General features: G+C 43.7%; 1 protein-coding gene across 2 annotated transcripts in view; it reads right to left on the bottom strand.

Moving 5' to 3' along the window:
* LOC129706863 (E3 ubiquitin-protein ligase RBBP6-like) overlaps nucleotides 1-20,289 on the bottom strand; it is a 70,420-nt gene that overhangs the window by 7,334 nt on the left and 42,797 nt on the right. For both annotated transcript variants that reach the window (XM_055651444.1, XM_055651445.1), the window contains 7 exons: nucleotides 19,616-19,719; nucleotides 14,240-14,643; nucleotides 11,046-11,133; nucleotides 7,763-7,823; nucleotides 7,625-7,682; nucleotides 3,049-3,408; nucleotides 80-181 (listed from right to left, as the gene is read on the bottom strand). In XM_055651444.1, the coding sequence (XP_055507419.1) occupies nucleotides 80-181; nucleotides 3,049-3,408; nucleotides 7,625-7,682; nucleotides 7,763-7,823; nucleotides 11,046-11,133; nucleotides 14,240-14,643; nucleotides 19,616-19,719 (1,177 nt within the window). The remainder of the gene's footprint in view (nucleotides 1-79; nucleotides 182-3,048; nucleotides 3,409-7,624; nucleotides 7,683-7,762; nucleotides 7,824-11,045; nucleotides 11,134-14,239; nucleotides 14,644-19,615; nucleotides 19,720-20,289) is intronic.

Here is a 20,289-nt window from a genome sequence, read left to right as displayed (position 1 = left end):
ATTAGAAACAAACTTTCATTTTGTAACCTGCTGCATGATGGGCTTAAAACTGTTCATTGATTCCATTACAACCAATTACCTGGAGTAGGAACGTCTGCGCTCCTTTTGGATTTTTCTGTACTCCATTAGCTCTTTAGCAAAATCATTGGTGAACTCATCAAGCTTTGACTTTTTCTTCTCTCTGAAATAGAAAAGTGAAACAAAAAATCAATAAATAATTGAGAGCCTTCAAATATTTCACTCAGCAATCACACACGTGATCTTTATCAGGAAGGAAGATTGGGAAGCATTTGGATACAAGAATACACACGCAAAGGGAACACATTCAGAATACAAAGGGAACCAAGGGAGGAGACCATCAGGGTTCTGACAGAGATTTTTGCATCTTTGTTGGACTAAGGTGTGGTAACAGAAGACCGGAAGACAGAAAGAGCTGTCCTCTTGCTCAAGGGCAATAGAGAAAGCTGAGAGCTCTCTTATACCTGCATTAAGGAGGCAATAAAACACCCAAGAACAATTACAAATGCCTGCGAAGCCATGTGTCCCCCAAACATCATGGTGCCCTGAATGGGGGGAGGAAATTATGTATAAACACAGGCTGTAATTTCTACATGGTGAAACCAAAATGTATAAAAATGGCCTTTAATAAAATCTGACAATGTGCACTTTAACCACATGATTTTTTCCTATTACAAATCTCAAATTGTGGAGTACAGAGGCAAATAAATAAATGATGGGCCTTTGTCCCAAACATTATGGAGGATACTGTAATACAATAAAGGGGCTGTCCCACTTGGGCGACCAAATCTGCGAGTTTAGAAGAGTGTCTTTGACCTTCAAACTCGCAGCATGGTCAACACGTGGTCCTAGGAGGTCCTATGAGGTCGCTGGAACTCTCCTTCATGCTCGAGGGAAGTTCCCGAATACTCGTGGCCTCAGCTATGTCACGGAAACATTTCCAGCATGTTGAAAAATTTTCTGCGAGTGAAAATTGGTCGGCACGGTTCTTTTTGATCCGTAGAGCAGTGCAGTCGCTATTTAGTTACAGGCAGTCGAGGGCAGCCGTAGGCAATCTCCTTCGCTGCCCGGGCATTTTGATTGGCTCATTTGAGTTTTCAGGACCAAAGAAAACCGACCTACCGCCAAACTTCATTATACTTCTTAAAAGTAGCTCCACTCCTTCTCCCCCTCTCCAGGACTTACCGTACACTGTGGCAGCCGTTTACCTTCCTCTTCATCGCGCAGACAGCTCTCCCCCGCTTTCCCTGGCCCCCCGTCTTCGCTGTGTCTGTGTGTGTGTGTCCTGTTGTGTGTGCCGGTGTCTGTGCGTGCGTGTGTGTGTGTGATCGGTCAATCCAGCTCGCGGTTTTCAACATAGTCGGTTGATCGAGCTGGTGGTTTCAACACGGACGGTCGATCCAGCTCGAGGCTTTCCAGGCGAGTGCCCTCGAGCTTGAAGGTCGAACGCATTCTTCTTAACTCACGGAATAGGTCGCCCAAGTGGGACAGCCCCTTAACTGGCAGTCTTCGACAATGACAGTTGTTTAAAGATACAGTCGGACAGATCAACTGGAGCAGTGACAGAAGGAGATTTATTGGGTCAAGTACAAGGTATTGCACTTTGGGAGATCAAATTATTTTAGGAGATATTGAATAAATGGCAGGAACTTTAGGAACACTAATGTAGAGAGACTTTGGCATAATGTCCAGAACTTACTAAAAGTGATGCCATAGGTGGAGATGGAAGAATGAATGAATAAGTTTATTGGCCAAGTATTCACATACCAGGAATTTGCCTTGGTGCTCCGCGCGCAAGTGACAACAACATATAGTGACAATTAGGAATAGCATATAAAACATTACTAATAAAACATTATTGATTAAACATGTGAATTAAATAAAATACCAGAGCAAAAGGAGGCTACAGATATTTGTTTATTGAGTAGAGCTACTACCTGTGGAAAAAAGCTGTTTTTATGTCTGGCTGTGGCAGCTTTGACAGTCTGGAGTCTCATTCCAGAGGGAAGTGATTCAAAGAGTTTGTGGCCAGGGTGAGAGGGGTCAGAGATGATCTTACCCGCTCGCTTCCTGCCCCTGGCAGTGTACAGTTCATCAATAGCCAAAACCTTCTCAGCTGATCGGTCAATTCGCTGCACCCTCCAGATGTCGTGCTTGGTGGCAAACCAGACCATGATGGAGAAGGTGAGGACAGACTTTACGATGACAGTATAGAATTGGACCATCATTGCCTGTGGCAGATTGTGCTTCCTCAGCTGCCGCAGGAAGTACATCCTCTGTTGTGCCTTTTTGACTGTGGAGTCGATGGTAGCCCCCCCCATTTAAGGTCCTTGGAGATGATGGTACCCAGGAACTTAAAAGACTCCACACAGATGTGACTGTGGTGTTGAAGGTGAATGTGGTATGCTGGCATTAAAAGGTTGAGGTATCATGAAGAATAGTAGGGGCTTCATGTTGTAGCTGTACAAAATATTGTCAAAGACTATCGCTGAAAGCTCAGGTCTCCACACTGCAGTCAGCACGTGGTAGCAATTGAGAGAGTGGAGTGGGTTGGAATGGAAGGCTGCAGTTATAAGGAGCGACTGAGTGGGTTGGGTGTATTTTCACTTGAACAAAGGGTGACCTTTTACAAGCTTAAATAATTAAGAAAAGATAGCTAATCCTTTTCTTCAGAGCAAAGGGAGTTTTGAACTAGCGAGCATGGGTGTGAGGTGAGAGGTGCCGAGGAGTAGCTTTTTCCATACAGAGTATTTGGAATGAGCTGCCAGAGGAAGTGGTGGAGGCAAATACTATTTTTGAAATGGAAGGGACAGGTGTAGTGGCCTGAAATATTTGCCATTCTTGAAATAATTTGTAATATAACACAAATAGGCTAATAACAGGCAGTACCCAGTTGTTCTGTCGTACAGGTTGCTGCTCTATCTGTCGGGCGCAAACAAATATAAAGGTGAAACCCATGCTAAGGATTTCATGGTGGTATTTGGAAACGCCAGACGTTACAGACATTGAAATCAATGCTCATTCACTTACTCTTCTTTTAGCCGTCGCTGCTCCCGGTAGAATTCTTCCCTGGACAGTGGAGGCACTTGCGTTACGGTTGGTATGACATTGGCAGGAGCTGCTGGAGTAGCAGGCGGTACCCAGGGGGCAGATATTGTGGCTTGTGCTGGAGGGAATCCTGGGGGAGGGACACTAAATCCTGTAGGTGGGGGTTGGCCTGGGGGAAACTGTGGAGGAAATTGAGGGGGAGGCACCCCTGGTGGAAGAGGAACTGGGTGAGGTGGAGGAGGGTAGAGAGTTGGGGGAGGCACATAGACAGGGGGAGGGTTTGTAATTCCCTGTGTTCGACTTCTTGGAATCCGATCACTATGATGCCCTCTGTTGGATGGTCTAATGAAGCAGATTTAAAAACAAGTGGTGAGATAACAGATCTGCAGATTCACAAGCACTCAAAAGTGACGGTTAATACTTTTAGCAGATACCATAAATAGAGATGCATCAATGAACATTTTTATAGCATCCTCAAATAAATGTCCACATACTATGGAAAATCTGATATGGAGAGTGTGAGGAACACCAGCTTCTAGAGATTCATATTGGCTACTCAAATGCAAAAAGTAAACTGGAAGCAATTTCTTGGATAAATGACACCATTCTACAAATACTAAAATTGCTTTTAAATTGCACTGAAACCCGTCAAAGCTAAATGGTAAACAGATTTATTGAAAGAAAACAATACTATTTAATTAGAATCAAATGCGCTGGCGATATATACTGGACTTGTGGAGGAACATGTCTTTCTTGGAAGATAAGATGCTGGAGTAACTCAGTGGGACAGGCAGCATCTCTGTAGAGGAATGGGGAAGAAGGGAAGAAGGACCCGAAATGTCACCCATTCCTTTTCTCCAGAGATGCTGCCTGTCCCGCATATACTCCAGCATATTGTGTCTACCCTCGGTATAAACCAGCATCTGCAGTTCTTTCATTGGAGGTGGTGCAAGTTTTCTTTCAGTTGTATTCAAGTGACAAGGATTGTCTTGTGAAGATAGGTCAATTGGCATGGGGCTACACTCCCTAGAGTTTAGGAAAATTAGATTTGATTCATAGAAGGATTGACTTGACTAATCTTTTGGAATTTGAGGATGTAAAAAGTAGAATGGATAAGGGAAAGCCAGTGGGTGTGGTGTATGTGGGCTTTCAAAAAGTCTTTGACAAGGTCCCACACAAGAGATCAGTGTGCACATGGTATCCTGGTTAGCAGACAGGAAGCAGAGAGTAGGAATTAACGGGTCCCCAGTTGTTTACAATATATATTAACGAATTAGACAAGAGAATTAAATGTAAAATCTCTTAAGTTTGCAGATGACACAAAGCTGGATGGCAGTTGAACTGTGAGGAGGATGCTATGAGGCTGCAGGGTGACTTAGACAGGTTGGGTGAGTGGGCAGAAGCATGGCAGATGCAGTATAATGTGGATAAATATGAGGTTATCCATTTTGGTGGCAAGAAAACAAAGGCAGATTATTATCTGAATTGTGTCAGATAAGGAGAAGTGGGGGTGCAACAAGACCTGGGTGTGCTTGTACATCAGTCACTGAAAGTAAGCATGCAGGTACAGCAGGTAGTGAAGAAAGCCAATGGCATGTTAGCCTTCATTGCAAGAGGATTTGAGTTTAGGAGCAAGGAGGTCCTACTGCACTTGTACAGGGCCCTGGTGAGACCGCACCTGGAGTATCGTGTGCAATTTTGGTCTCCTAATTTGAGGAAGAACATTATTGCTATTGAGGGTGTGCAGAGTAGGTTCACCAGATTAATTCCCAGGATGGCGGGACTGACGTATGATGAAAGAATGGGTCGACTGGGCTTGTATTCGCTGGAATTTAGAAGGATGAGAGGGGATCTTAGAGAAACATAAAATTCTTAGATGATAGGACAGGGTAGATGCAGGAAAAATGTTCCCGATGTTGGGGGAGTCCAGAACCAGGGGGGTCACAGTTTAAGAATAAGGGGTAGCCCATTTAGGACTGAGATGAGGAAAAACTTTTTCACCCAGAGAGTTGTGAATCTGTGGTATTCTCTGCCACAGAAGGCAGTTGAGGCTAATTCACTGGATGTTTTCAAGAGCGTTAGATTTAGCTCTTAGGGCCAAGGGAATTCCGGTGGGCGGCGCGACTCTCGTCAGCAGCGGTCTCTGCAGCCCGTCCGCGTTTTATTATTTTTTGTCTATGTTTTTATGTAGTTTTTGTTATTTTTTGTTGGGGTGTGTGTGTGGGGGGTGGGGGGGGGGGGGAAACTTTTTAAATCTCTCCCTGCACGGGAGACCCGACCTTTTCTCGTCGGGTCTCCGTTATCGTTGGGGCTGCAATGAGGAGCGGCCTCCAACAGGAAGAGACCGGGGGCTCTGGTGCCGACGACTCACCTCACCGTCGCGGAGCTGGCCGAGTCCGGAGCGGGTGGAGCGGTGGAGGAGAGCGCTGCTGCTGCTGCTGCTGCGGCCCGACCGGAGAGTCGGAGGCTTCAACTGCAGGTCTGCGGACGGCGGCACCGGGAGCCCGCGGGTCCCTGGAGGGAGACCGCTTTTCAGGGCTCTCGCAACGGTGACTTCTCCTGCCCGAGTTGCGGGGTCGAAGAGCTCCTGGAGCGGGGCCTGACATCACCGCCCCGCGCGGCTTGGAATGGCCGCGGGACTCTGCGAGCGCACGCCGGGGGCTCTAACACCTAGACCCGGTGTGCGACCTCGCACCCCCCGGCGTGGCTTTAATGGCCGCGGGACAATCGCCATCGCCAGCCCGGGGGCTTTGACTTTGACACTCTGACATCGGGGGGGGGGGAGAGTGCAGTGGAGAGATAAGTTTATTTGGCCTTCCATCACAGCAATGTGATGGATGTTTATGTAAATTATGTTGTGTCTTGGGTCTATTTGTTTGTAATATATGGCTGCAGAAACGGCATTTCGTTTGGACCTCAAGGGGTCCAAATGACAATTAAATGTATCTTGTATCTTGTAATTAAGGGATATGGGGATAAAGCCGGAACGGGGTACTGATTTTGGATGATCAGCTATGATCATATTGAATGGCGATGCTGGCTCGAGGGACTGAACGGCTTACTCTTGCACCTATTTTCTATGTTTCTATGGTACTTGGGAGAGAAAAACAGTTACAGGGATTTTCTAATATCGGTTTTCACAGGTGTGGTTTAACTTGCTGAGCATTTCCAACATTTCCTGTTATTATTTCCAATTTCCAGAATCTGCAGTTTTCTGATTTCAATTATTTTAATAATTAACATTGTGTATGTAGCTTGGCCAGGTGACAATAGGCTGCATAAATTCATAAATTGTGGGCTACAGTTCAGTCTTACCCCACAATTTAAGTAGGTGCAATAAACATTACAAAAGTTTGGCACTTCGAAATATCAATGGCATACATACACCTTTGGCATCTTGGAGTGACTGATCCCAGTTTGTGTATAAAAGAAAGATATATACTAGTGGAGCATGCATGCTGGGACTAGCCATGATGAGAGTAAGTGCACGGCTTTGGCTCAGGAAGCTTCAGCGTAGAGGGTATCAGCAGGATATGGTGCATTCTGTGTTTTTCATTTATTCTTAAATATTCCTTTATCTAGTGCCTTAGCGGTGACAGATAGGGCAGTTGTATGCTCTTCCTTCAGGATGTGGGAAGTCAGAGAGATTTCTAGTGAGCACTATACCTGCAGGAGATGCATTCAGCTGCAGCTCCTTACAGATCACACTAGTGAACAGGAGCAGCAGCTGGACAACCTCAGGATCAACTGGGAGACTGAGAAAGTCATAGATAAGAATTACAGTGAAGTAGTCACCCCTAGGTTGCAGGAGAAAGTAGATGTGTGACCTCCAGGAAAGGGAGGACCAGTGAGTGCAGGGGTCCCTGTGACCGTTCCCCACGACAACAGATATGCCTTTTTTTCCCATTGGGAGTTATGACCAGCCAGGAGAGAGCACTCAAGTCTTTGGCGCTGACCTGGATTTGCGGCACAGCAGGGGAATGTGAAGTCAGGCAGAGTAACAGTGATAGAAGACTTGTTAGTTAGGGGAACAGGCAGAAGACTCTATGGCAATAAACAAGACTACAGGATGGTATATTGTCCCCCTGGTGCCAGGGTCTAGGATGTCTTCGAGCGGCTGCAGAATATCCTAAAGGGAGAGTGCGTGCAACTGGAAGTCATTATGCATGCTGGCACAAATTAAATACTGGGAAAAGGGATAAGGTCCTGTACAGCGAACAATTAGGCAAAAGGTTAAAAAGCAGGACCTTGAGGGTTATAATCTTCAGATTGCTCCCAGTGCCGTGTGCCATGGAGGGCAACAACTGCAAGATAGTACAGGTGAATATATGGCTGAAGAGTTGGTGCAGGCGGCACAGATTCAGTTATTTGGACTCTTGAAGAGCAAAGGACTTTGCAGAATAGATGTGTCGCCAAAGCTGAAATAACGATAGATTTAATGAAATAAGAAGGAACTGCAGTTGCTGGTTTACAAAAAAAGACAAAATACTGGAGTAACTCCACAGGTTAGGCAGCTTCTCCAGCACTGAAGAGTGTGGATATAACAGTTCTTACTTACAGTTCCCAGCCTGATCTGTTTCCTGGTGGTCGAACACCACTTGTCCTCATTGGCTGACCTACAAATAAAAATAATGTGATGCTTAACTAGATTTTACAACTGGAAGGCAATCTGACAATCATTTCCAAAGTGACAAACCTGTTGTAGGTATGGATTGTCCATGTGAAGCAGGATGACCAAGAACAGGAACCTGATAACCCTGAAAAAAGAACACCACAATCAAGCTTAATGGTACATGACCGACAGGTATGTGACCAGTACCGACGAAAGTAGCAGTTATTGGTCGTCCCTAAAGTTGCTTAAAATTTAAAATGATAATCCAATAGTTTCAACCCCAAACCAACTTTTAATTCTAGATTGCTTAATTAAATTCCCCAAGCTGCTGCAGGTAGAGTGGTTACAATTACAACATTTAAAAGGCAATTGTACAGATATTTAGATAGGAAAAATCACATAGGGATGTGGGACTAATGCAGATAAATGTGATTAGTGTAGTGCATAATGTAGTGATGGGCCCATTTCTATATTGCACTCTGTATTCTATGACTATGATTCAACTGTTCTGCTGAGAGTTAAATGCATCTCAGTAGAGTACCAATTTTGTAACTTGCCCTGGATATTTATATTTTGAACCAAGTATATGCCAACTGCACTGTTCCTCAATGATTCACATAGAAGAGAGTCCTAGTGATTTCAATTCCAACTGTATGAATTTCTAACACACTTCCTCTCCCCAATGGGAGTTTTGTGAGATCCTGTCACGTTTGTGATTCCTGCTGCTTTCCGGCTGCCTTTGTTCCAACTTTCTGCCTGCCCAAAAATCCCCCTCGCCTGTGTCGGCCTATACTTTGTCCTGCCTCTCCACTTTTCCAGCTTTCTTCCCCCACCACAAGCAGTTTGAAGAAGGGTCTTGACACAAAAAGTCATTTATCCATGTTCCAGAGGTGTTGCCTGACCTGCTGAGTTACTCCAGCAGTTTGCTTTTCCAACATACCAAGCTTCCTCAAAATGCACAAGATAGAGTGCATTCAGAAAGTATTCAGACCCCTTCACTTTTTCCACATTTTGTTACTTTACAGCCTTATTTTTAAATGGATTAAATTCTTTTTTTTTAATTATCAATCTACACACAATACCCCATAATAAAAAAGTGAAAACAGGCATTCAGAATTTTTTGCAATTAAAAATAACTGATATATGACATTCACATAAGTATTCAGACCCTTTACTTAGTACTTTGTTGAGGCACCTTTGGCAGCGATTACAGCCTCAAGTCTTCTTGGGTATGATACTACAAGCTTGGTACACCTGTATTTAGGTAATTTCTCCCATTCTTCTCTGCAGATCCTCTCAAGCTCTGTCAGCTTGGATGGGGTACATCGATGCACAGCTATTTTCAGGTCCCTCCAGAGATGTTCGATCGGGTTCAAGTCCGGGCTATGGCTGGGTAAATCAAGGACATTCAGACATGTCATGAAGCCACTCCTGCGTTGTCTTAGCTGTGTGCTTAGGGTCGTTGTCCTGTTGGAAGGTGAACCTCTGCCCCAGTCTGACGTCCAGAACGCACTGGAGCAGGTTTCATCAAGGATCTCTCTGTACTTTGCTCCTTTCATCTTTTCCTCGATCCTGACTAGTCTCCCAGTTCCTGCAGCTGAAAAACATCCCCACAGCATGATGCTGCCACCACCAGTCTTCACAGTTGGTATGGTAATGGCCAGGTGATGAGCGGTGCCTGGTTTCCTCCAGACGTGACGCTTGGCATTCAGGCAGAGTTCAACCAGAGTTCAATCTTGGTTTCATCAGACCAGAGAATCTTGTTTCTCATGGTCCGAGAGTCCTTTAGGTGCTTTTTGGCAAACTCCAAGCAGGCTGTCATGTGCCTTTTACTGAGGAGTGGCTTCTGTCTGGCCTGATAGGTGGAGTGCTGCAGATATAGTTGTCCTTCTGGAAGGTTCTCCCATCTCCACAGAGGAACTCTGGAGCTCGATCAGTGACCATCGAGTTATTGGTCACCTCCCTGACCAAGGCCCTTCTTCCCCGATTGTTCAGTTTGGCCTGGCGTCCAGCTCTATGAAGAGTGCTGGTGGTTCCAGTTCTTCCATTTAAGAATGATGGAGGCCACTGCGTTCTTCGGGACCTGCAATGCTGCAGAAATTGTTTTATACCCTTTCCCAGATCTGTGTCTCGACACAATCCTGTCTCGGAGGTCTACGGACAAATCCGTCTTCATGGCTTGGATTTTGCTCTGAAATGCACTGTCAACTGTGGGACCTTATATAGACAGGTGTGTGCCTTTCCAAATCATGTCCAATCAATGTAATTTACCACTGGTGGACTCCAATCAAGTTGTAGAAACATCTCAAGATAATCAATGGAAACAGGATGAACCCAAGCTCAATTTTGAGCATTGTAGCAAAGGGTCTGAATACTTGTGTAAATGTGATATTTCACTTATTTATTTTTAATTACTTTGTAAAAATTTCTAAACACCGGTTTCAGCTTCTTCATTCTGGGGTATTGTGTGTAGATTGATGATAAAAAAAAAGAGAATGTAATCAATTTTAAAATAAGGCTGTAACGTAACAAAGTGTGGTAAAAGTAAAGGGGTCTGAATACTTTCTGAATTCACTGAATCAACCGTCAAATATTAAGGGTGGCACAGTTGATAGCGCTGCTGCCTCACAGTGCCAGAGATCCATGTTTGCCACAACAGGTAAACGGAAGATGCAATCTCACTGGCTGTCAACTCTGCACTGAACTACTTGGACAATAAATACACATAGCCAGGCTGTTGTTCATAGATTGCTCGGCATTTAACACCATCATCCCCTCCAAGCTGGTTACCAAGCTCACAAAACTGGGCCCCCTCTTTAACTGGATCCTTGATTTCCTCATCAACCTATCTGAACAGACCAGGAGATGTATCTACCTTCATATCTTCTTCCTTTCCATTTATAATCCTTTCTCTGGTTTAATTGTTCTCACCGTTTCTATCCTTATCTCACTATTTGGGGGTCTTGGACTGAAACATTAACCCTGTCTCTCTTGCCTGATCCAAGTGTTTCCAGCATTTTCTGTTCTATTTTAACCGTTGTAACTTCTTTGGCATAATGGTTTTCCTGCTGGTTTACCTCTGTGTCTCCTGAAACTACACTCCTTCTTAGCCTTGTTATCCCATGGTATTTGGATGCCTAGTGTGTGGTGCTATATGTAATCCTCAAACAGAATGGGAAAACTTCAGATAGCCTCTTCAGATAGATTTTGCCCCTTAAAAAGCTCACTGAAGCATTCTGTTGTTGTGGCTGGCTGTGTAATATCGAGCATTGATAGTACTTTGTAAACCTTTGGTTGTTAACTACTTTATCAGTAAGACATGCAAAGCAAAATTTAACTAATAACATAGACAAGATCAATAACTTACCTTAAGTGCCGAGGTGCTGCTTGTAGGCATGGATGGGTTGGCAGTGGTTATTCCAGAGGTAACGGTCACAGTGGATTTGCCAATTTCCCTAACCGGAAGTAATAACATACACTGGCTTAAAAAAAAATCTAATTTTATCTTCCAGATTTATTAGTTATCCGGGAAGATGCAAACATCTATTCAAATTCATTCACCAAAGTGAATTTCCTAAATTCAAATCATAAATTTCCTACCTCAGTTCACTCATCACAAAAGGCAATAAATAGATAATTTGTGTAATTAAAAAAATGCAGACCTATTCTGCAGCCAATACACATTAAAGAGTTGGTTAAAACATTGGAATAGGCATGGAAATCTATAGACAAAAGCTAGTGAATGGGATTGGTATCGATAAATACTTTGTCAGCATGAATCTGGTGGACCAAAGGGTTTGTTTCTACATTGCATGATTCAACAATTGCAATGGTGCTTTGGGATGGTAATGTATTTGGGACGCGATGTGGATATTGCTAGCATAGGGAGCATTTATTGGTCATCATCCAAGGCTCTTAAATTGAATGGATTATTCCTCCTTTGCCAAATGGAAGTGAGGAATCAACCACATTGTTGCTGACTTGGGAGTAATAAATTAGTGAATAAGATAGTTTTTATTAAGAAAATGGCAATCCAGCAGTTACACAACCTTGAAACCTACCTTTTCTTCAAGAAACAGTCATTTTGGCTACTCACTGTACCTACCAACACTAATACCATTTATTTGCATTATATTCATAGCGTTCTGTCAGGTAATTCAAAGTATTTGTCAAGTAATCAGCATGGTTTGATGAGCTGGTAACTGCCTCATTAGTTTGAATTTTATTTTGAAGAGGTAACAAAGAGGACTGGTCTTTGATGAGGTCCCACATAGCAGGCTGGCAGGGAAAGTTTGATCACATGGGATCCAAGGTGAGCCAGCCAAATGGATACAAAATTGGCTTGGTGGTAGGAGTTGAGGGTGGTAGTGGAGGGCTGCACTTCGGATTGGATGCCTATGACCACAGGGATTGGCGATGCATTCACCGTTGTTTGTCATTTATATATTAACCATTTGGATGAGGACGTTGGTGGTATAATTAACAACATTTGGAGATGACCTGGCCAGGACATACACAGTGAATGGCAGAACATCAGGGAGTGTTGTAGAACAAAAAGACCTAGGAATACAAGTCTGAAGAAGGGTCTCGACCCGAAACGTCGCCTATTCCTTCGCTCCATAGATGCTGCCTCATCCGATGAGTTTCTCCAGCATTTTTGTCTACCTAGGAATACAAGTATATAGTTTCTTTAAAATGGTGACATTGGTAAACAGGGTGGTGGCTCACTTAACCTAATTTTATGCGTCTTTGCGTAAAGGAGTTGAGACGTCACATTATAGTTGTACGGAACTATGGTCACGCTGCGATTGGAGAGTTGTATGCAGTTTTTTGCCACGCAAGAGGAAAGTTCTGATTAAGCTAGAGGGGACTGAGAAAATATTCACATGGGTGTTGGGGAGACTGGAAGACTTGAGTGGAAAAGAAAAACTGGATAGGCTGGGATTGTATTCCTTGGGAGTGAAGGAGGCGGAGGTGCCTGTGTACCCTCTCCAGCAAAATCACATGCTTCCTATAATATGACCAAAACTGCAGACAATACACCATATACAGCCTAACCAATGTTTACAAAGGTTGTAATATGTTGTCCCAGTTTTTGTAGTCTATGCTGCAACCAATGATGGCACGTATCCAGATTCCTACATTACCCGATTCACCCGTGTTGCTACCTTTAGGGATCTCTAGATTTGTACCCCAAAGTCCATCTGTTTATCTACACTCCAAGGTCCTACCATTTACTGTGTTCATTCTACCCTTGTTTGATTTCCCAAAATCAACCACCTCACACTTGTCAGGATTAAATTCTATTTGCTATTACCTCACTCTGGCTGATCCAAAAGCTGCAGTCTTTCAGAAAACCTTCCCTGCTATCTACGACATCACATATATTGGTATCATACCTTCTATATTCACATCCAAGTTTTTAATGCACATGACAAACATCAATGGTCGCAGCACTGATCTTTGTGATGCAATACTGCTTGCTCACACTCATCCCATCATAATAGCACCACACTATCACCTTCTGCCTCCTACTTCCAATCAACCTGGGTGCAAATTTGCCACCCTGCCCTGAATCCCATGGGATCTAACCTTTCCAATTAGTTTGTGATATAGAAACCTGGCAGGGGCCTTACTGAAGTCTATGTGAACATCTATCACATTGCTCTCATCGATATGCTTAGTGACTTTCTCAAAAAGAAATCAAATTGAGACAGGATTTCCGACAAAGCCATACCGATTAGCCCTATTTAATCCCTGCCTTCGGAAATTGGAAAGATAAATGCCTGGTTACTCTTTCACTTACTATTTTTACGAAATGCCATGGATTTCCCCTTAATCTTTTTTTTGCTGATATTTCATGGCCCTTTTCTAACCTCCTAATTTCCTTAATAATTACTGTCCTGCACTGTTATATTCCTCAAAAGACTCTCACGTTTCCTGTTATATGTTTGGTTACATATAACTCCCCAAATCTCCCCCATTGTACCAACAATCATCCCATATGTTGTATATTGCTTTACCTGCGAGCATCTGCTCCCAATCTACTTACAACCGGTCATGCCTTCTTATTGAAATTGGCCCTTGTTGTCTCAGACAGGTCTCATAACCCAATCTTGCAAAGTGAATACAGACACTCCCCGACTTATGTAAGGGTTATGTTCTGTAAATCTTTACGCAAGTCAGATTTTACACGTCGGCATCACCTTGAAACTAGGTAGAAACAAAAAACTGCAGCCGGATGGTGCGCCTGCTGGTGAAGAGCTTGCTGATGCAGACCAGTGGCATCGGCGCCTAGTTTTCAGATGAAACTACACAAAGTTCTGGAGTAACTCAGCAGGCCAGGCAGCATGCCTGGAGGACATGGATGACTGATGTTTCGGGTCGGGACCCTTCTTCACACAAACTAAGTCTGCTGAATTATTCCATGTAGGAGAGGCACATGAACAGTGGACTGATGGGTACTCCTGTACAGAAATTCTTATTCATTTATACAGTCTGCTAAACAGTTTTCTCAGATGCTTTTCAATCGTTATCTGTTCATACAAGGATAAAACTTACAGAATATCTCCTTCCTCATGTTTTGAAGGTAAATGATGAAGCTGAACAGCTACTGTTGATACGTCTGGAGCAGGGATACTGGCAGCAGAGGAATCTCGGTTTCCTTTTGCAGGAGAAGCAGCACGTACTGGGGCGGAAGCTGCACTCGGAAGGGAGATAGCAACAGAAACCTGCCCAGTTGCAGAAGCACTAGTCAGTGGGAGATCTGCCGACTTTGAGATGGCTGTTCTAGTTGAGGGCAAAACAGTCTGAGGGTTGATGGAATGCAATGGCCTCAGACTGGGCAGCTGATTTTGAATTGGAAGAGAAGGTAGCCGTGGCTGCTGCTGGGTCAGCTGCTGGGTCAGCTGCTGTTTACGAGATCTTTTTGTGTAGCCGGTTTCATTTTTGAAGTTGTTAACAGCCTGCAAAAGCAAAGAATTCTATTGATGTGATTGAACAGAAACTCCATCCGCTTCAAGTTATTGCTTGGTTGATCCAAATAGTCAAATTTATAGAATTTTGTTTATCAGCAACTTACTGATTTAGTTCACATAATCGTTTGCCAAATCAAATTTGTAGAGATTACTGTATTAATACATAAACCATAGAACAGAACAACGCAAGAACAGGGCCATTGACCCACAATGTCTGTTCCGAACATACCAAATGATGCCGAACATTATGTCACTTACCTACCTGCACATAGCCTACATTCCTCCATATCCATATACCTATCAAAAGTAATTTTAAATGCCACTGACTAATCTGCTTCAACTACCACCCCCAGCAGCACGTTCCAGGCACTCATGAACCCATGTAAAAACTTGTCCCGCATATCTGCTTTAAACTGCCCATCTCACCTCTAGTATTTGCTTTTACCACCCTGGGAAAAAGATTGTGGCTACTCTATCTATGCCTCTCATAATTATATACTTCTATCAGGTCTCCCTACAACTTTTGGTGTTCCAGGGAAAATAATCCAAGTCTGTCCAAGCTCGCCCAACCAATACCCCCACGAACGGCACCTTTCTGGTAAACCTCCTCTGCATTCTTTTCTAAGCCCCCACATCCTTCCTGTAATGGGGAAAACTAGAATTGCACACAATATTCCACATACAGTGCCCTCCATAATGTTTGGGACAAAGACCCATCATTTATTTATTTGACTCTGTACGCCACAATTTGAGATTTGTAATAGAAAAAAAAGCACATTGTCAGATTTTAATAAAGGCCACTTCTATACATTTTGGATTCACCATGCACAAATTCATTGGCGGTCACTCGAAACGAGTATGTCTGTGCTCTCTTCTCCATAGGGTCGTCTACTTGTGGGTCTGCAGATGTCTGTAGAGGCCGATCCGCGATCCACACACCTTGGAGCAACGTGGGCAGTGGAGACCAATGGTGCGTGACTTTGTTTAACGTGGGGAGACTGGTGCACAGACAGCCACCACACGGTCCTTGACAGATCTGCGTCAGGATCCAGTGGCATGGAGTCCAAGACAACCGGAGACCCTATTCTGCTGCAGCCTTCCTCTGCCTTCAAAACCGTTGTTACACTACTCTGAGGTCAGCCATCACCCTCCGCCTGTTCTACCGTTGAGGTCGTGGTTGGATTGCTCTTTGTCAGAGACCTCCCTCTCGACCGTACCGCCATGAATGGCCCTACCAGAAGCATAGGTCCAGAAGGCATCGCTCTCAGGATCACACAAGCTTCTCCACCACGACAAGGTGACAATCCACAGTAGTGTTTATACATAGTCCCCCTATTTCAGGGCACTGTAATGTTTGGGACACAGCAATGTCATGTAAATGAAAGTAGTCATGTTTAGTATTGTGTTGCATATCCTTTGCATGCAATGACTGCTTGAAGTCTGTGATTCATGGACATCACCAGTTGCTGGGTGTCTTCTCTGGTGATGCTCTGCCAGGCCTGTTTTGCAGCCATCTTTAGCTTATGCTTTTGGGGGCTAGTTCCCTTTGGTTCTCTTCAGCAAATAAAAGGCATGCTCAACTGGGTTCAGAATGGGTGATGAACTTGGCCACTCAAGAATTGAACATTTTTCGGCTTTGAGAAACTCCTTTTGTTGCTTTAGCAGTATGTTTGCGATCATTGTCTTGCTGTAGAATGAACCGCCGGCCAATGAGTTTTGAGGCATTGTTTGAACTTGAGCAGATAGGATGCGTCTATACACTTCAGAATTCATAATGCTACTACCATCAGCAGTTGTATCATCAATGAAGATAAGTGAGTCAGTACTTCCAGCAGCCATACATGCCCAGGCCGTAACACCCCACCAGTGTTTCACAGATGGTATGCTTTGGATCTTGGGGAGTTCCTTCTCTCCTCCATACTTTGCTCTTGCCATCACTCTGATATGTTAATCTTCATCTCATCTGTCCACAAGACCCTTTTCCAGAACTGTGGTTGCTCTTTTAATAACTTCTTGGCAAACTGTAACCTGACCATCCTATTTTTGCAGCTAACCAATGGTTTGCATCTTGCAGTGTAGCCTCTCTATTTCTGTTCTTGAAGTATTATACAGACAGTGGTCATTGACAAATCCACACCTGACTCCTGAGAGTGTTTCTGATCTGCCGGACAAGTGTTTGGGGATTTTTCTTTATTATAGAGAGAATTCTTCTTTCATCAGCTGTGGTGGTCTTGGCCTGCCAGTCCTTTTGCAATTAGTAAGCTCACCAGTGCTCTCTTCTTAATGTTCCAAACAGTTGATTTTGGTAAGCCTGTTTGGCTGATGCCTCTAACAGTTTTATTCTTGTTTCTCAGTCTCATAATGGCTTCTTTGACTTTCATTGGCACAACATTGGTCTGCATGGTGATAAACATCAATAAACATTTCCGAAGATTATGGAAAAACTGGAGGAAAGACTGGGTGCTGAGAGCGCTCTTATACCTGCATTAAGGAGGCAACACACCTGAGCAATTACAAACGCTTGTGAAGTCAAGTGTCCCAAACACCATGGTGCCCTGAAATGGGGATACAATGTATAAGCATTGCTGTAATTTCGACATGATGAAACCAAAATTTATAAAAATGACGTAATAAAATCTGACAATGTGCACTTTAACCACTTGATTTTTTTTCTATTACATCTCAAAGTACAGAGGCAAATAAATAAATTATGGGTCTTTGTCCCAAACATTATGGAGGGCACCGTACCACCTAGCCAAAGTCCGATAAAGCTGCATCATGACTTTCTAACTGTTATACTTAATGGTTGACCTATGGAGGCAAGCATACCATATGCGTTCTTTACCACTATATTTACTTGTGTTGTCACTCTCAGGGAGTTATGGATTTGGAGCCCAAGATCCCTCTGTACATCAATACTGTCAAGGCTCATGCTTTTAATTGTAAATTTCCTCCATACATTTGACCTCCCAAAGTGCAACATTAAACACTTGCTCAGATTAAATTCCATCTGACACTTGAATGCCCATTTATGCAGCTGATCAAATATATACCAGCTGTATGCCTTCAAGCCTTCCTCAATGTCCGAGACCACTGCAATCTTGGTGTCATCTGCAAACTTACTAACCAAACAGTCTACATTTACATCCAAGTCATTTATATATATCACAAACAGAAGCATTCCCTTGTGAAACTCCACTGGTCGATGACCTCCAACCTGAATATTCTCTTTCCACTGTAGCCCTGTCTTCTATCAGCAAGCCAGTTCCAAATCAATACAACCAAGTCACTATTAACACTGTACAACTTAATCTTCTGGATCAGCCTACCATGGGACGTAGACAAAATCTATTGCTCACCTTCGTCACTTCCTGAAAAAACACGAGCATGTTTTCAAAAATTTTCTTTAATCCGACTTGCCAAAGACATTTCATGGCCCTTTTTAAATCGCCCTCTTGAGGTGTTTCTTCCTTTCATTATATTCCTCAAAAACCCTCTCTGATTCTAATCTCTTAAACCTTGATGTGTTCCCTTTTTCTTTTTGACCAACTTTACAACCTCTTTTCTCATCCAAAATTCCCTTACTTTGCTATCCTTATATCCCTCCTCCTTATTGGAACAGGCCGTCCTATACACCAATTAACTGGCCTTTAAACAACTCCCACATGTCAGATGTGAGCTTACCCAAAAACAATTGCTCTCTGTATAGCCTCCTGATATCCTGTATAGCCTCCTGATATCCTGCCTAATAACATCATAGGTTGCCTGAGCACCTTCCCGCAAAGTCCAATCTTGTCACTATTCAAAACAATCTTAAACCTTATACAGTTATGATCACTACCACCAAAATGCTCTTCCACTGATTACTCAACACAAGGTCGAGTATGTTCCTTTCTCAGGTTAGACGATCCACATACTTTTTCAAGAAATCCTCTTGCCTGCACCTCTCAAATTTTGCTGCCTCTAAGTCGTTGGCACTGAGCAAGTCCCAGTCCATATTGGGAAAGCTAAAATCATCCACTAAGACAGGGGTCGGCAATCTTTGTTCTGCCTTGGGGCCGGGACGCATGCCTGTGAGCGGATGGTGGGCCACATCTATCACATGTACACATGGATCCCGCCCCGGATGGCAGGCATCAAATCACGTGTTCACTGAAGGTAGACAAAAATGCTGGATAAACTCAGCGGGTGAGGCAGCCTCATGCAATGGCTGCATGTCTCACCTGCTGAGTTTCTCCAGCATTTTTGTCTACCTTCCATTTTTCCAGCATCTGCAATTCTTTCTTAAACGTGTTCCCACAAGGTACGCGGCCGTGCAGGCGGCTTTGCGCAGGATGCTGTACAGCCAGAGGTCGGCCGCACTCGGGGCGGGCTGGATGATTACGGGGAAAAAAAAAATCCACCTGCGGGCCGGATGATTTCGGGTTACGGGCCGTAGGTTGCCGACCCCTGCACGAAGACAACCCTGTTGCTTTGTCACCTTTCGGTAATATGTCTGCATATCTATTCCTCTATCTCCAGCTTGCTATTTGGGGCCGATGGAACAATCCGATTATAGTGTTTTTTATACCTTTCTCGTTTCTAAGCTCCTTATAGTGCCTCAGGGGACAAACCCTCCAGTATGTCCTCTCTGAGTGCCGCCTTGACAGTTTCCACTATGGCTACAACCAGATAGTCCCAAGCATTAATCCAGGCTCTATGTTTCTCTATGTTACAATGCTCCTTGTATTGAAATAAACACACTTCAGCTCATCAGCGTCACCATATTCTTTCAGCTCTCCCTGTCTGTACTTCCTTGGAGACACAGGTCCTAACCCGTACTACTCTGGTTCGCACCCTCCTGCCTAAATCTAAATACATTACGTTGAGGATGATGGATCAATCCACTTTGTTGTATACATGTTTAAATTAGTGACATTAGATTTTGAATTGAAGCATTATGCAAGAAACTCAAGCATACCTGTCTTAAGAATTTATTTGCAATTAGAGCATCTGGAGAAACATCTGTTTGGTGGCAGGTAGGGCAAGTATGTTCCTCAGATTCCAGTAGTGATGTTCTAATACCTGCATATCATAAAAAGAGAAAAATAACCAATTTGTAAGCAATAAAATGCAAAAAATCACTGCAGATCTGATGTACAAAACGTGCCCACTAATTTACTGTTCATGGCACACGTAGTTACGGGAGCAGATGATACAACACATTGAGCCATGAAGATAATTGGTAGATATAAGATTAGGCCTGCACAGTGGCCCAACTGGTTTTACCACGTGGATTTTCTCCGGGAGCTGCAATTTCCTCCCACATTCCACACGTACAAGATTGTAGATTAATTGGCTGCAGTAAACTATAATTTGTCCCTGGTGTGTAACATAATGCTAGCGTACAGAGTGATCGATGGCTGGCGCGGAATCTGTGGGCCGAAGGGCCTGCTCCATGCTGTATCTTTCTGAATAATCTGAAGCCTTTTGACCTTAAATCCCACCTATTAGAAATAGAGCTCATTTTCCATACAGCACAGAAATATCTGTACGTTGAAAATGCTTCATGAGAGAGAAGACGCGATAGCTAAGACGAGGTTAGATGCATCCCCTCTTAAATTATAACATTCAGGTCTGGTTCTTGATTCCCCT

The sequence above is a fragment of the Leucoraja erinacea genome, chromosome 20 (assembly GCF_028641065.1).
Source record: "Leucoraja erinacea ecotype New England chromosome 20, Leri_hhj_1, whole genome shotgun sequence".
NCBI lineage: Eukaryota > Metazoa > Chordata > Chondrichthyes > Rajiformes > Rajidae > Leucoraja > Leucoraja erinaceus.
The sequence above is the reverse complement of the archived record's forward strand: the minus strand, read 5'-3'. Positions and strand labels throughout refer to the sequence as shown.